General features: G+C 47.3%; 1 protein-coding gene across 2 annotated transcripts in view; it reads left to right on the forward strand.

Annotated features, from left to right (window-relative positions):
• Positions 1-413: 413 nt before the first annotated feature.
• Positions 414-15,783, forward strand: part of SLC22A3 (solute carrier family 22 member 3) — a 33,518-nt gene continuing 18,148 nt past the window's right edge. For both annotated transcript variants that reach the window (XM_049801645.1, XM_049801646.1), the window contains exons 1-3: positions 414-1,108; positions 12,892-12,995; positions 14,961-15,115. In XM_049801645.1, coding sequence (XP_049657602.1) covers positions 695-1,108; positions 12,892-12,995; positions 14,961-15,115 — 673 coding nt within the window. In that variant the 5' untranslated portion in view covers positions 414-694. The remainder of the gene's footprint in view (positions 1,109-12,891; positions 12,996-14,960; positions 15,116-15,783) is intronic.

Here is a 15,783-nt window from a genome sequence, read left to right on the forward strand (position 1 = left end):
GAAAGACTCTTGCAAATTAAATCTGTACAGATGGAGAAGTAGCGCTTTGGGGAAGTAATTAAATGTTGCCGCAGTATTCGTTTCTATTTGCTGAAGGAAAGACTTTATAGCTCTCTTTGCAACAACTTTCCTCCTGCTCCTGCCATCCAGCAGAGAGGCTGCATCACTCACTGTTGCTTTTTGCAACAGCTTCTGCACTCTCTCCCATTTAACTCTCTGCTTTATCCTTGCACCTATTAATTCGTCACAGCCGCGGCGGGAGCTGGCATTTGCAGCTCGCCTGCCCTGAAGGAGTTAACTGGGTTTATTACATAATCTGTTTAACATTCGGGATGAATAGGAAATCACGCCCCTCCTCTCCTACAATATGTTTGTGCACTTTAAATCGCACTCCTCCCCGGCTGTGTGTAAGCCCCACGCCACTTGACATGCCCTGAGCCTCCGCGCGTGTGCTCGGGTGCACATTTGGGTGCCTGCCTGCAGCTTTGCCCGGTTCTGGCTCCGCTCATGCTGCTGGCGGTGCTGCACACCCGCGTGTCTCCGTGCGTGCGCGCGTGTGCGCGCACATGAGAGGAGCAGAGCGAGGGGAGGCGAGGCGGTCTCATTTCTAGGAAGCGCCAGCGGTTGTTGCAAAGTGTGAAAGCAAACCCTGCCATCTCTTGGACTGCCGCAAGTGGACAGACCGCCTCACATAATGCCATCTTTCGATGAGGTTTTGAAGGAAGCCGGGGAGTTTGGAAGATTTCAAAAGAGGGTCTTCTTCCTCCTTTGCCAGACGGGCGTAACTTTTTCTTTCCTGTTCGCCAGCGTGGTTTTCCTTGGGCAGGCACCTGGCAACTACTGGTGCAGGATCCCCGGGGCAGCTGAATTAAGCGAACGATGCGGCTGGACGCTGGAAGAGGAACGAAACTTCACGGTACTGCCCCTGCGCCTGGGGAACGGGTCCTCCGGCGGGGAGTGCGAGAGGCTGGACATCGTGTGGGACGCCTCCGTCAGCTGTGCCAGCCTGCTCGTCCCCTACGGCAATCACAGCGCGGGCAACCTGCCGCTCGCCCCGTGCCATGATAACTGGGTGTATGAACAGCCCCACTCCTCCATCGTCAGTGAGGTAAGGAAAACCCCCGTCCTCTAATCAGCAGCTTCCATCCCGGTGTGGGATTGCAGCAGCAAAATGGGACTGCTGCTGCAAGGGTCGTTGCTTTGGTGGCTGGGTTTCCTTTCTGCATTTGTTTGGTTCCGAGTCACAAGCAAATTGGGATAATGAGTACGATCAAGTGTCAGCGTCAAGCTTTTAGGGAAAGGTGAGCTGATCTGAGGGGTGGCTTTCCAAAGCCAAGCACCCCACACAAAGACTGCTCTGTCACTAGAGGAATGTCAGATTAAAATAAAGAGTTAAGTCCTTGCAGCTGAGGCTTCTGGTGCTCAATTTGGGGCCAGCGACTTTGGTGGTGTAAACTCCAAGTGTAGCTGACTGATACCACTTGCTGATCTGGATCACTGTGTGTTATCTGTTCTCTGTAGTTCCAGTAGTGAGCATTTAAGTCTGCAGGTAATAAAAAAATTGGTGGCAGACTGCCCTTCTGAGATCTGACAGGAGTCAGCAGAAATTATTGTGCTTACTAAAGAAAAAACAAACAAGCATTTTTTCCCAAAGCTATCATTCAGCTTTTCCTGAAATGTCAGCATCAGAGAACCGCAAACTATTACTACTAGTGGTAAGCGCTGGCAAATGTAGTGGCTTTTTAATGAGGCTGCGAAAGGCCATTTAAGATGCTTTCCTGGGAGATTCTCTGTGTAATCTGTAATTGTGCCATGGATGTGCTGTGGTCTGGCTCCAGCATACACTCTGCACGCTAGAAGTGTGTACATTTTAAGGTCAGCCTGACAGTAACTTTCACAGATGCAGTGATGAACAATATGTAGTGTGCTTAGACGGGTTGTCTAGGAAATCATCAAGGTGCACTGCAAAATGCGCTAGCACAGCCATGGGCTCTGGCTTCTGCCTGTCTCATGAGCCTCCCGCTGTGGTTTTTAACTGGGTGCTTGCACTGGAGCAGTGCCCTCCGAAACACAGAGCAGGGCACAGCAGGCAAAGCCCTGAGCAAACACTGAACTGAAAAGCGGTGCCTATCCCAACCTTTCAATTCACCATCCTTCCCCCATCTGGCTGGGACCACTGGATCTGCTTGTAGGCTTCAGGCTCTTCAGAGCAGCAGCTTTGTGCCCTGAGCAGCACTTCTGACCTCATCAGATTTACCCAGGATCTATGCTCAGGAGAAGATAAATGAGAGCGCCTGCCTGGCCCTAGAGCAAAGGTTCAGAACTGGCTTTTGTGTGCAGCCGCCGATATCAAGGCTGCTTGGAGGGCTGCAAGTGACATGCAGGGAGCTGGTGGCAAACTTTGGTCCCTGGGAATGACGTATCTCTGACTGTGCTGGCAGTGGCAGCCAGGGCTGGGTGGGCAGGAGGACGATTGCTGCCTGGGAGCTGCAGCCTGGCTCCAGAGTGAACAGCAGTAGGTGGCCATAGAGGGAAGGTTAAGCCGCTGCCTCCGAGGTATATCTGCTGGGGGATGGCGAGGGGTTGGGTCATGGTGTCTTCTACCTGAGCAGTCTGTGCTAGCCGTTCTCCTCAGAGCTTAAAAATAAAAATATAGAGATTCCTTTTCTTCTCTTTTTCCTTTTTTTTTTTTTTCCATCAGCCTTGCTGTTGGTGAAAGCATGTAAGTTGTGTCCATAAGATTGTGCTCAGAGTCTGTTTATGGCAGCAGTTTGTGTATCTAGCAAAGCCACTGTGATTTTCCAGCAGTGTTGAGCCACTGCGTACTAGGAGAAAAGGAAACCAGTGTTTGTGTTGCAGCAATAAATGGGAGTGAAAGGTTCAATGTTCTCTGGCAGACACCTCGTCCATATGCACCTTCTTCCTCTCTTCTCCTGGGGAGACCCTCCAGGGCCAAGGGAGGGAGGAGGGATGAAGGGATGCTTGGGGAAGCGCTCCCCGCCTGTGCTCCCAAAGGTGCGTGTTAGGAAAACCAGGCAGTAACAGTCTGCAAGGAGCGACAGGCTGAGTCTCTCCGTCCCCTGTGCCAGGGCAGCAGGTCCCATCGTCACCGTCATTGCAGCTCCCAGAGGGACTCTTGCTGTCTGGGTGCACCTCGGCTGTAGGGTGCTGGGCTGTGACCTGGGGCATTTGCATCCTGTTCCAAGTTTTGCAACATTTGCTGGATAAATCACATCCCATGAGGCTCGGTTTCTTCATCTAAAAAGGAAGCTTGTGGCATCACATCCTGGCTCAGTTGTGTTGAGTTCAGCTATTAAAAGGAGCTTGGTATCTTATTAATGTGTTATACATCCAGCAAAGACAATTTAAATCCCTGATTTAATTTAGTCTCCTTTCGCTCAGCTGAGGCTCTAATGAATCATGACTCAATTTAAGCAGATTTGTGCTCTGTTTAATCACCAGAGATGTCTTTTCTCATATGTCTACTTGTAAATGTTTCATTTTATCCATGTGTGCAGAAACGTTTCTGTTTCTTTGAACTAAAGATTTCTGGCACTTTATGTCTGGCTGGATCAACAGTGGAAGTGACCAGGGAGACAAAGTTAAAAGGATTAGTTATATGACAATCTGAAGGATATACGTTCAGGGAGAAAGAGAGAGAAGGGGGGGGGGGGGGGGGGGGGGAAGTCAGGATACTGAAGGACTTCTTCCAGGCCTATGGCAAGCACAGATCTGGTGTGGATTTGCAGCATGGCAGAGGAGGCAGAGGGCAAACGCAGGCATGTAAAGCCTTCACTGGAAAAAGGTGTCGTATCACAGAGCAGGTCTGCCAGCCAATCACACAGGCTATTGCAATCATTTCTGAGCACCCTAAAGAAGCTAAATCATATGGCTGGAGGAACTGATTTATGAGGAGTTGTGAAATGAAAGCTATTGCAGTACCTGACTTTGTTGCTCTGATTTGTGCATGACTGGAGCACATTGCTCACTGGCCACTCTCATCCTAGCTATCTTCTGTAAAGGTGTTCACAGTAGCATCAGCAGAAGGAAGCAGAGGAAAAAGGGAGAATGTGGACCGATAAAAAGCACCCACTGCTTTGTAAGCAGTAGCTGGGATGCCTGCTGCATCACCTGCTGCTGCAGGACTCCTGAGTCTCAGTGCTGGGATACAGTGGGGTGCTGGGAGAATGTACCAGGGCTTTCCTCTTTCAGCATTTGAGAACAGTAAAATTTGTTAAGAAATCATCACAGGAGCAACAGGTGGCAAAGCCAGTTAGCTTGGTCTAGTGACAGGCAACAAAGCGCTGCTAAAGATTGCCTTTTAAAATCTTCTTTTGATGTCTAACAGGCTCTGAAAGGAGGTCCCTACTTCTACAGTGACATGCCTAAGGGTCTCTGTGCTCCATTGCTTCAGGTCAGGCTTTTCTGTGAGGGCAATCCAGATCAGAGGAGGAGTTGTCCACTGGTGCTGCACACACAGCCCAGCACTGTGGTGCCTGAGTTAGAGTTGAGCAAACTGGAGCTGGGATGACGTAAAGGTTTTGAGATATCAGCAAAGTCCTCCGCTATGTGTAAAACTTGGCAGCGACCCCGCCGACGCAATGGTGTCGCAGGTGGTGGATCTGCGTGGAGGACCTTGGCCCAGTGCAGTCTGCTCCCGTTTAATTGAGCAGGTCTCGCACAGCACCCTGTGACACTGGAAGACGCAGCTGCGTGCGTCAGCAGCGGGACGGGAACCCAGTGGCTTCTCAGATATTGCTTGGACAGGGAGGCTGCGGGGGTAATTATCGAGCTAAATTCATTCCTGGCTCATGCCAGCTGGTGCCATCTGAAATGATGCTGGTCGTAGCAGGTGGCTGGCGCTGCTCGGGAGGGAAGGCTGGTGACAGCAGCACCTTTCACAGGGGAGGAGGGTGGGAAAGGACAGCCCTTCTGCGCAGCAGATGGAGAAGAAGGAAAAGCAGGGGTGCCGGGGGACTGTGGTGGACTGGTGGGGCTGCAGCCTCATGCTCTGGCCTGGGGGTCTGGAAGAGAGCCCAGGTCACCCCCTGCCCTCCATAACACTTGAAGTAGGATGCGTGCTGCCTGCCAACCACTGCCGGGTGAGCCTTATAAGGGACGGACATACCCAGGACATACGGAAGTCAATAAACCTAATTTCCCCAGGAAACTGTCCTGAAGGCTGAGTCACTTGACCTTTAATACTGCTGGGGCTTGGCACTTTGTACTTTCATCTCAGCGGAGAAAGTCTAGCACTCTGCAAAAGGGTGGCTGGTGATATCTTGCAAAGCGATAGCCATTTTATTCCAACATTTTTGGCGGTGATGACTCCTAGAGGCATGTGCGTGAATTACAATTGCGTCTGCAGGTTGAATGGCCTGTGGTGGTGGGCGAAAGCAAGAGGGAAGTCTACATGGTCATCAGAAGCTACAGCACAGCTGGCATATTTCAGGCTTATTTGTTGGCAGGAGTTCAGCAGAAGGGACCGATTCCAATATGCCCTGTCTGCAGCAAGTCTTCACGCCGTAGATGATGTCACTTTGAGACCCAGCAACAATTTGTTGCCAAAGTGTGAGGTCTGAGGTGGACAAATGATCATTTGAACATATCCTATTGCACCTGCTGGGAATAAATCTTCTTACTCCTCTGCTTGCCAGCTGTCTCAGAAAATAACAGTCAGCCAGCATTTGCAGAGAAACCTGTAAGCAAAGCAATAATGTTTGTCTCAGTTTTTACAGCCCCTCAGAGCAGGAGATAACATGGCAGTCAAGCTCAGGATGGAGAAAGCACAGCTGGTCCTTGTGCTGTCCTCCTGCAAGGTGATAAACAACACAATTCACCCTCAAAGTGTTGATCTAGTGTGATTATTGTCATTGGCATGGCAGTATCCTGTCTTATTTCCACCATCATGGTGGGATTAATAATAAGTAGTGGAGGGAAAGGCAAAAAGGGCAGACAGAAGAGCAGAGGGAGCAGCAATTGCTGAATTTTTTATGAAGCTCTAACTAAGCTTTCCCCATATGAGAGGGGCTGGGGCAGTTCCTTGCATGGGTTACGCCAGTGGGGCTACATTTCTGTCACTGCCATCGAGCCAGCTGATACTGGCTGAGGGTTCTTGCCTTGGTTTTCTTATTGTTTTTAGGACAGCTTCTGTTTTCCCCCCTTTAGGAGATGGTAAGCTTCTCTGCCTCCCTCTTACTTTGGCCATGGATAGACATAAGAAAAAAAGGACAGGACAGGTCTTCTGTCCTAGGAGGCTCAATGAGCCCAGGTGATTCTGAGTGGCAGGGACGCAAAGGTACCAGCTGGGCCTTGGGCCATGCACAGGAGAGAAACCTCCAAAGCTTTCAAACCTAAGCTGTTCCACTGGCCTTGAGCCACAGTGTGCTGGGAGCGGGCTAAAGGCTGACTCCATTTGTCCTGTTAAGTGGTCAGCTTGAAACAAGACATGAAGAACAGTGTCCTTGCTTAGTCCCTTTGCACTCTGACAGGAGAAAAAAAGGTGATTTCTCCCTGTCCACTGCATGCGCTTGCAGGGTGTTTTGTTGCAGCAAGGATGCGTGAAAGACAGCGGTTTAACAGCCCAGAGGATAAGAGAGATGGAGAAGAGCTGCCCAGCAACAAATGAGGAACATGCAGCAACAGTCTGCATCTCCCCAGTTTTCCCTAAACAATGAATATTGCCCTAAACCCTTTGTCACTTGGAGTGAAAGGGTAAACCAGCCTCTGTTTGACCACTTTTATGAATGTCGCTTAAAACACGTGTGTGGGCTCTCAATATGCTGTTGTAATTGGGCTGAGGAATAACTGTAGATCTCTTTATTGACCAAAAAGTCTCATCCACCATTTTGAAATTTAATTGTAATAGGCAGTAAAATGCTTCCAAACTCCTACTCAAAGCTGCTGCATTTTGAGGAGCTTTTAATGACATGTTGTCATTTAAAGAAATGCCTTTCTGCAGGGGTAGGTGTACTGAAGTGTTTTGGGACTTCCTTGGTGCCCAAAGGCTCCTCAAGTACCGGGAATTACAAGTTTGTGATTAGTCTGCTTGTTAAACTAAAATGGAAAATGTTTGCCTTTTGCCAAGGCTATGAAGAAATGAGCAGTTGCCACAGCCCCCGTGTTTCCCAGTTATTAGTCATGTACAAGCATCTCTTCTGTTCCCATCTCAGCCAGCTCCCACTTCTTTCTATAGAGATTAATCCACTAATGAACTAGAGTGGAGGCCCAGTGCAAAACCTCTTCCTTCTCCCAGGGAGATCTCGCTCAGGCAGTTTGCTGCTGCTTTAGAGGTTAGCAAAATGCACCGGCATAGTTCCTTCCAGCCACACCACTGCTACTGTAAATCCGCACTGGGATTTCACGTTGATGTTCAAGCCTCTAGTGGGTGGGAAAACAGTCATCACAGGGATATATTTCCAAGTAGGAATGTATGCCTGCCCATACTGCAAGACCCTCAGGGTGGAAGGGACTGATTTTCCCCACTCTGTTAAGAACACTATAGAAGGGGATGTCCTGAAGGAGCTGGCTCCTGCTGCCTCTCCCTGTTGGCAACACCTCACTTCTGCTCAGGATGGCAGCTCATGGGCAAGGCTAAGAGGAAGGGAGCGCAGATGTGGATTGTTTCTCACTTTGGGCAGTACAACTTTTTTTAGCCAACTCTCTAAATGGAAGGAGGCTGTGTCCAGGCACACATTGCTTTTTGTCATACAGTGGACAGAAATTGTGCAGGCGAGTGCAGCACTGGATGCAGAGACGAGGTGCGGGGTTGCGCTGGGTGCATGCACTTGTGCAGTGAGGGGCTTAGCAGGGAGCATGGCAAGGCTGAGGAAGAGGGCATGCCCTTAGCTGGATCTGGCCAGCTGAGCTAGCTCACCCGCTTGATCGAAATGAGGAGCTGGCTAGCTAGGCTTTAACAGGGTTGAGGTGTAGCCAGAGCTATACAGGTCAACAAATAGGCTTAAGATCAGGGGTAAAAAAACCTAAGGCTTTCCTTTCCTTTTCCACATCCTTCCTGCCCCGCCCCCCACTGCAGTAAATGTTTTAGCAATTAAATTTCAAGTCTGTGGAGGAAAAGGCACTGAAAACAGGACGTGGTGACATTCCCTTTCTGCTCTGTTATCCTGGGTGAGCTTACTCAAGTGAAAGCAGAGATGTTTGCTTCACGGCATAAACACGCACAATGAGGATGCTGTGGACAGAGACACCTACAAATGCATAGGGAGGACTGGGCAGCAAGCCCTGCTCACCCCAGCATTTGTTTGTCCAGAATGTGTCCCAAATTTTGCAAAAGGAGCAGGGGTGTGCTGTTGCAGCTGTAGAGGTGATGCTTCTGGTGGGAAACCTCAGCTGGGTGCCAGCTTGCTGAGGGCTGTGTGATGCTCAGCAATGAGCCACTGGTCTCACATCTCTTCTGCAGCTTATTTGCAATTGGTGTGAGCTATAGCTCTTCTTCCCTGGAGGTGCCAAATTGGAACATTCAGGAAGAAAACAAAGAAAACCAAAGTCAGGCAGCTGTGGTCTAGACAGATAGAGAGCCCTAGAGGTTTTGATTCTCAATGTTGCCAATTTTGGAAACCAGGTTTGATCACAGGAGGGTAGTCTGTGACATTTAAAGACCATATGCTGGGGGTTTTTTGGTATGTCATGAGAAGAATGTGCACTTTCAGGGAATGGGCTCTCCTGTTACTCATAGTGGGAGATGGTTACTAACAGGACAACTCTTCTGCTCCTTGATGCCACTGGATATTAGCATGGAAGTGCTCCTGGTCAGTGAGCCTCTTGCAACATGGGCTGCATCTTCCTGGGCATAGGAGCGGCCTGTGTGGTAGGAGTGTATACATCAGCCCATGCATGGACAGGCATATGACCATTCAGAAAGAGAGAGGAGGCACCACTCTGCTCCCTTTTTTGAAAGCTGCTAGTAAGGGACACGGGAGATATTTTGGAGGAGTGTCATATAGCAGGACTACTGGCTAACTGCAGACAGGCTGAAATCCAGATGCAGATGCTCTTCCTCCAAGTGATGCAAATGGGGATAACTATTAGGCACAATCAGACCAGGTCACAGCTGAAGTGGTGATGTGGGTCTGACAGGCAGCTTGGATCAAAAAAAGATCTCTGCAGGGTGTGGAATTCTCTTTTAAAGGTTACATTCCCCTGTAAAGGTTATGTTTGCAAATGAAAAGCAAGACATTAGCAGGGTGATGGATTAAATGCTAGGTGCTACTCAAGCAAACAGAAAAGGTCTAAGAATGCTTATCTGTACCAGAAGTTATTTATATACTTAGAAAATAATAAAGTGCAAGACTAATTTAGGAGAGTACAGTTAGTGTATTGTCACTAATCTCTTCAGAAAGAGCTCATAGTTTCTTAGAATTTTTCTGTGTTTTCCTATTTCCCAGAATATTTCTCCCCTCAGGGAGAGCTGTAATCCCGATGCAATTTATAGGTGTTAGAAATCTGGGCCTTGGTCTCTGAAATTGACAACTGAAATCAGGGGCGAGTGGATTTTAAGTGATCTACAATGTTTTTACTTATGGATTTTATGTCCGTGTAAGCATCGTCTCATTTTGACATTGCTTTAAAGGTTTTGTTATTACATGCACTTTTTAGTTTTGCTCTCACACTAATTTATTGATGATTCTGGAGAGGCGATAATGTGCTTACTCCCCCATTCTCTCCTCGGCTGTTTTGGCTTATGAGGGGGAGTCCTCTCTCATGGCCATCTTCTTCAGGAGCAATTGCAAGTGTCGGAGGACATTTTGCTCTCTGACGGGCAATTCTGTGCAGGGCTCTTAAACCCGGTCCTGTATGAAGGCCTCCCTGCTGATCTATCAATCAGCCTGATATTTCTCTCCAAGGTTTTGATCTGTCAAGGGGCAAGCTGCTTGTGAGGTCCTGAGTGACCTTAACCTTCAACAGGGAGCTGACTCACTCTGTAGACCGTGGGGTCAGACCTCTCTGTTATTCCTAGGGACCGCTAGGAGGGAGGTGTGAGGGTTCCTCTTGGGGAATGTGCTCCCAGGGTCACTCCACAAGCGTCCGCTGGAGGCAGAAAATAATGGTGCGAAGGTTCGTGTTAAACAGCGTTCAGAGCTGGAGCACAGACGCAGGTTGAGGCTGGCCTCTGTCACACTCCATCGCTGTAAATGGCTGGGAAAAGCCAGCGCACCACAGCCAGCACCACCGGTAGGAAACGGCATGAAATAACGGACCATTTTGTAAAACAGCCTGCGGCATGGGGCTCTGAGTTCTTACTAGGGCTGTCACCCCCCCAGCAGAGCGTGGGGTCTCTCCTGCTGCCACTGCTCTGACCAAAAACCCACAGGGAAGAGTGCAGCTGTGTGGTGAGACGGGCAAGGAGAGGCCAAGACCTGTGCTGTGCCCTGAGGTCGCGGGAGAGCTACGACATTCGCCTCCTGGATGTAACACCTGGGCCTGAAATGCAGGCCAAGCCGGCCAGAGGAGCCGTGCCGGTGACCCGCCGACCAGGCAACGTATATACCTCTTCGCAAATATAACAAGTCCATCAGCTGCCCAGACGGTCCCCTTGGTGCATACGTGGCAGTGCCAGGGTGCCCAGCACAGGCCCTGGCGGGGGGACCCGCACCAGACGAGTGTCCTGTGAGGCGTCCAGCTGAGCACGGCTCTGGCTGAGTCCGAGCGGATTCCCTGAGCCCCTGTGAAGCTGCTTTTCCTGCTTGCCCTCTCTGCCTGCCTCTTCATGTGATTATGTCTTTTTGTTATGCTTCAGCAGTATGCTTTTGAAGACAGTATTTTCTCATAGCTAGTCTTTAGCTCTCTGGTAAGCTGTACTGCCCTGTACAGGTGGCTTCAGATGCTCCTCTGAGAGCCCCAGCCGGTGCCATCAGTGCAGTCAATTGCATTGCCTTCTAAAATCTTCTTTTAATAGTCATTCTCATGGAAAAACTCTGCTTTCTAAAGCTGCATCTTTTTACACTATTTGTCAGGGTTGTCATAGTTTCAAGAAGCGAGAGATTAAGCAGTGTTTGAAGTTTGAAAGCGCTGCTCTATGTTCAGGCTAGTTTAGGAAAGCATTGCGATAGCCCTTGAATATGACGGCAGAGAGCAGGTTTTATTCCTCTCAGAGGAAGCTGAGGTTTCTGCAGCTCCTGCTCAAGTTTTACAGAAGTGGAAGCCAGGTGCTGATGGCCTGGCTTGGCTCCGCAGAGACAGTGTTGACATCAAAACCATGAGTTTGTTTAAAGTCAGTGGGGATAGGATATCTATCTGGTTGGGGACCTACGAAGTTGCTAGCCAAGTTTTTCTTCACAGCTGTGAGGGCTGGAAACTGCAGTTCTCAGTCACAAAATTTCCAGCCCTGTTGCTTCAAGAAAAAAAAAAAGCCACAAACAAACCCAAACCCTGGACTTCCGGTAAAATCATCATAACTAACAGCGATGATTCTGCTGTAGTTACTGTCAGTGACAGTGCTAATAGTACATTTGGAACCAAAACTGAGGAGTTTAATTTTAAAAAGTGAAGAATAGCCTGTAGAAATGAGTGTGAATGGCACCCGTGTGGAGTTCAGAACATTAAAAGAAACTGTTTCTTATGTAGGTACATAAATAAAAATTTAAGGGTCCAGATTCAAGCTCAGTGACATCTTAAGTCTGGGTGCCTGCTGTGTCTCCGGTGTAAGCACACCTGAGATCCCAGCCTCGGGTAATACTTGCTGGGAGTTACAGCAGGCAAATGGGTTAAGACGGAGCTCGGGCTCACAGCACTAAATTTCAGAGTCTGGAGAATTGTGAGTGGCAGAAGAGGCTTTTAATCTTCTCTCTACCCCTGTGGCCACTTTGTCCAAGCACAGTGTTTGAACACTGGTATTGTGGTACATATGCTGGTGAGCACAAATGAGACAAGCTGTGTGTGCTTCAACGGCTAGCACCTTGTTAGCAATGAAAACGTTTCTTACAGCTCATGCCTGAAAGCAAAAGGGTCTCTCTCAGGTAAATGGTGGCAGCTGCTGTTGTCTGTGGCTTCCCCTCGTCCTGCAGTCGCGTTGTTCCTAAGGTTACCCCAGCTATGGATCGAAACCTCCTGACTTCCATAAGGTCTTGCAGAACTTGGCAGGCAGCAGTTGGTATTTCTTTATGCTCAAAGAACCTCTAAAGTAATTTCCAATGACATGCTGTCTGGATAACTATTTTTAGTTTCATTTTAGTTTTAATTCCTAGTCTCTTTGTCTTCCTTTCTCTCCCCCACTTCCCTCTTCCCTTCACCCCTGCCCATTCCCATCCCCATCCCTGTTAATGAATTCTTCAGATATGCACCAATGTAACATTGTGTTAGGGAGTTATGGCTACTGCAGTATAAGGAGTAGAAAAGTCTGGGAAAGCTACACCAAAAAAATACATATTCAGTGTGTCAGAAATTGATCTGAGATCTGTTTTCAGTTTCCTCAGAGACTACTGGTTTTGCTTTTATCTAGAAGGCACTAAGAAAAATAATGAAATCATTTCTATAAATTGATGTTTTCATTGGCTGTAGCTGTGCACCCTTACTCTACACTAAACAAAGTCATGGCTTTGCCTTGGCAACATATTTAACAGCATTGCATTTGGTTTGCAAAAGACCGATTTGCTTTCCATATCCGGACAAGTGATGTATGAAACACAGCATCCTTTTGGTGAGGAGGAGCTCTCCCCCTATCTTCACGATAGCTTGAAGAGTGCTTGCTATGGTTGCACTTCCCTGGCCCACTGGTGCTTGGTGTTGAAGAAGCACATTTGAATTTCCCCTTTCCTTCCTCTTCTCTTTTCCCTTCCCCTTCCCACCCAGCTCTATGCACTTTCTATAACGTTTTGCCCTGAGGATGATGAGTGATCCACCTGGGGTGTTTATTGCTCTCCCTTATTCCCGCAGTATAACCTTGTGTGCGGCAATGCCTGGATGCTGGATCTCTCACAGGCTATCCTCAATCTGGGGTTTCTGGCTGGCGCGTTCACCCTGGGCTACGCTGCAGACAGGTACTGTATCAATGCTGCTGTCCTTTGTTTTGTTCAGAGGTGAAATATGCATGCAGTATGCATGCATGAACACTTGGAGGTTTAATTCACTTCGGATAAACATCCCCTGCCCGGGTTGACAAAACCCAGCCAATGTAATCTTCATTTCCTTTTGGGCTGGAAACTTCACACGATCATACTTACTGATACTATTTTGGACTTTACAATGTCATGAAAAGAGCTTTTGTTGTGGTTTCCTATGTTTTCTGTACACATCTGGACCCAGGAAGGGCAGAAGTACACAGAAATGAAAAGGAAGCATTCAGAGGAGTTTTCTGGACTGGTGTTTACTGGGGGATGTTTAATAGGCACCACTGATGATGAAAGCAGCTACTTGAGGAAAGAAGGAAGGGACTCAGTATGGTAACTCTCTCCATTCACAGGCTGGACTCATACACTTACCACCGAGGTCAGAGCTCCCTCCAGCTGGTCCTCAACTCTGTTAGAGCTGGATGAATACCAAGGAAAAGATGCGGGTGATACTCAGGCTTGAGCAGCCCCAGAGCCGGGAGCTCCTGTAAGGTCTACCTCGCTCTTAAAGGAGGGAGCCTGGTTTGTGCTTTGTGCTGATAATTAACAGTAGTCAACCTATGCATTGGCTGAGAACACCCCTGATGATTTCAATGACAGAGCATATTTCTTCAGTTCATAAAATTCTTTCTTTCCGCCTGTTTCATTTTTCTTTGATATCTGTAATAATAGTAATAATAACTTGAAGTACGATTTCTTTGTAGGCAGAAATACAGAATTATCTGGAATGTCATCTCAGATAACAAATTTTGAACTAGCAAACAAAAGTACTTTCAAGGAAAAACTCATCTTTCCAAGGGATATAGTAATAAGGGAAAAAATAAGGCAGAAAAGATTCCATGGCACTGGCTAACTTAAGATATCTCTGCTCAGTGTTTGGCTGGGCAGCCTACTAGCACCTGAAGACTGTGTAAGAGTAGAGATATTACAGCTAATTATTAAAATAAAATAATATGTCTAGGACTACTTATGTTTTAAGCATAATGTAACTACTGTACAACTATGAATATTGTACATTGGTTGCACTGGGGGGGATGAGCTGCAGCCAGACCATTAGACTTTTGTCTCCTTGACAGCACTCAAAAGAATGGACCAGGTTGAAAATATCCTGATTTTTGTGCTGTATAAATTCTTCTCATGAAACCTTTTGAACAAAATGAAAGAAACAAATATTCTTTCAAATACTTTTTTGGTAAGATAAACAGCTACATCACTACTCACAGTTTCTTCTTCTTAAAACAGCAACAATAACAATGGAGAAGAGATCAAAATGGAAATTCTAGTTGTGTTCCAAGGACACAGTTGCCATGAAACCACAGGGAAGTTTTGTTGGCAGTTTTTTTGGAATTATGGCTTACCTCAGGGACACCTATTAATAATGATGTTTTTTGGTGGAAAATGAGACTCATGAATACGTTAGGCAGACTTTGAAAACAAACAGTCTAAACCTAAACAAAACACTGGAAAAGCACATAAAGTAATTGAAGAAGAAATTACTTACTTTCACAGAGCTGGCTGTAATTACTATTAGGAAACTAATTTGTGAAAACAGAAATCCAGAACCAAAGTTGCCCTTATTTCAACTGGATCAAAAATCTGAACTTTAACATATGGGCCACAGTTTAGATACAAATTGTTTTCTAAAATAAAAGGGGGCCTGGTGCAGAAATCACCAGTTTTAAAATTAGTGACATAAAGGCAGTGATAACTGCCACAGGGAAAAGAGTCCCATCTCCCAAGGGCCAACACTAAAAAGTTTCAGGCAGCCTCTCTTCAGAACAAGGCCAGTCTCAAAAAGACACTTTCAGATCTAGCATTAAAATGAGATGCCAGAAAAAAAAATAATATATCTTTGTGTCTTTTCATGATTTTCACTTTCTTTTCCTTTTTCAACAGATATGGCAGAATCCTCATCTACTTGCTCTCCTGTCTCGGGGTTGGGATATGTGGTATCATAGTGGCATTCGCACCAAACTTTACTGTATTTTTGATCTTCCGTTTTCTCCAAGGCGTGTTTGGCAAGGGAACCTGGATGACTTGCTACGTGATTGGTGAGAGCTGTTATCTTCTCTTTTTTCTGGTTAGGAAAAGTGAGGGATTTTTGGAGGACAAGGAGTCTGGCTACATCTGCTCTTGATAATATTTTTTCTTGGGAATAAAGCACCGGCCCTGAGGTCAGCAGACAATGAATAACCCAAGTCCATCCTAGTTAATGCATTTGTCCTCGAAGACAAGGTGCCTGCATGCAAATTTCAACTTGGCATCCATGGTCTGGGCTCATGCCTGAACTGAATGTTTGGGGAAGCAGTCACTGGCCTTTGTCCAGACCATGCGATGGACCTTTCTAGCAGCTAAACAGTACAGTGTTTCCTTACCTGGCAATGTCTGTTAATTTACTGGTACAGAGGTGGCCTCTGAGAATGGCAGCAAGTGCAAACTCTTTCTGTTATTCAGTACTGATACAGGATGGAAATGAGCAGCAGTGTACGTGCCTGCCTGACCTCATAGGATCCCACGGAGAAGAGTGAGGAAGACGTAATGCACGAGGGCAGACTAACAGTTCCTTCAGAACTGTCCAAGCTCTCCTTCTGTACCCAGCACTGTGGTACTTGAATATGCCTGTGAGCAGCTGGCCATATGCAATATCAGTAGCAAGCCAACACTTTCTGTTGATGTTATTTGAGAACTTTTATAGCTGTCTAATGTATGGACTCTGATG

This window comes from Accipiter gentilis, chromosome 5, assembly GCF_929443795.1.
Source record: "Accipiter gentilis chromosome 5, bAccGen1.1, whole genome shotgun sequence".
Taxonomy (NCBI): domain Eukaryota; kingdom Metazoa; phylum Chordata; class Aves; order Accipitriformes; family Accipitridae; genus Astur; species Astur gentilis.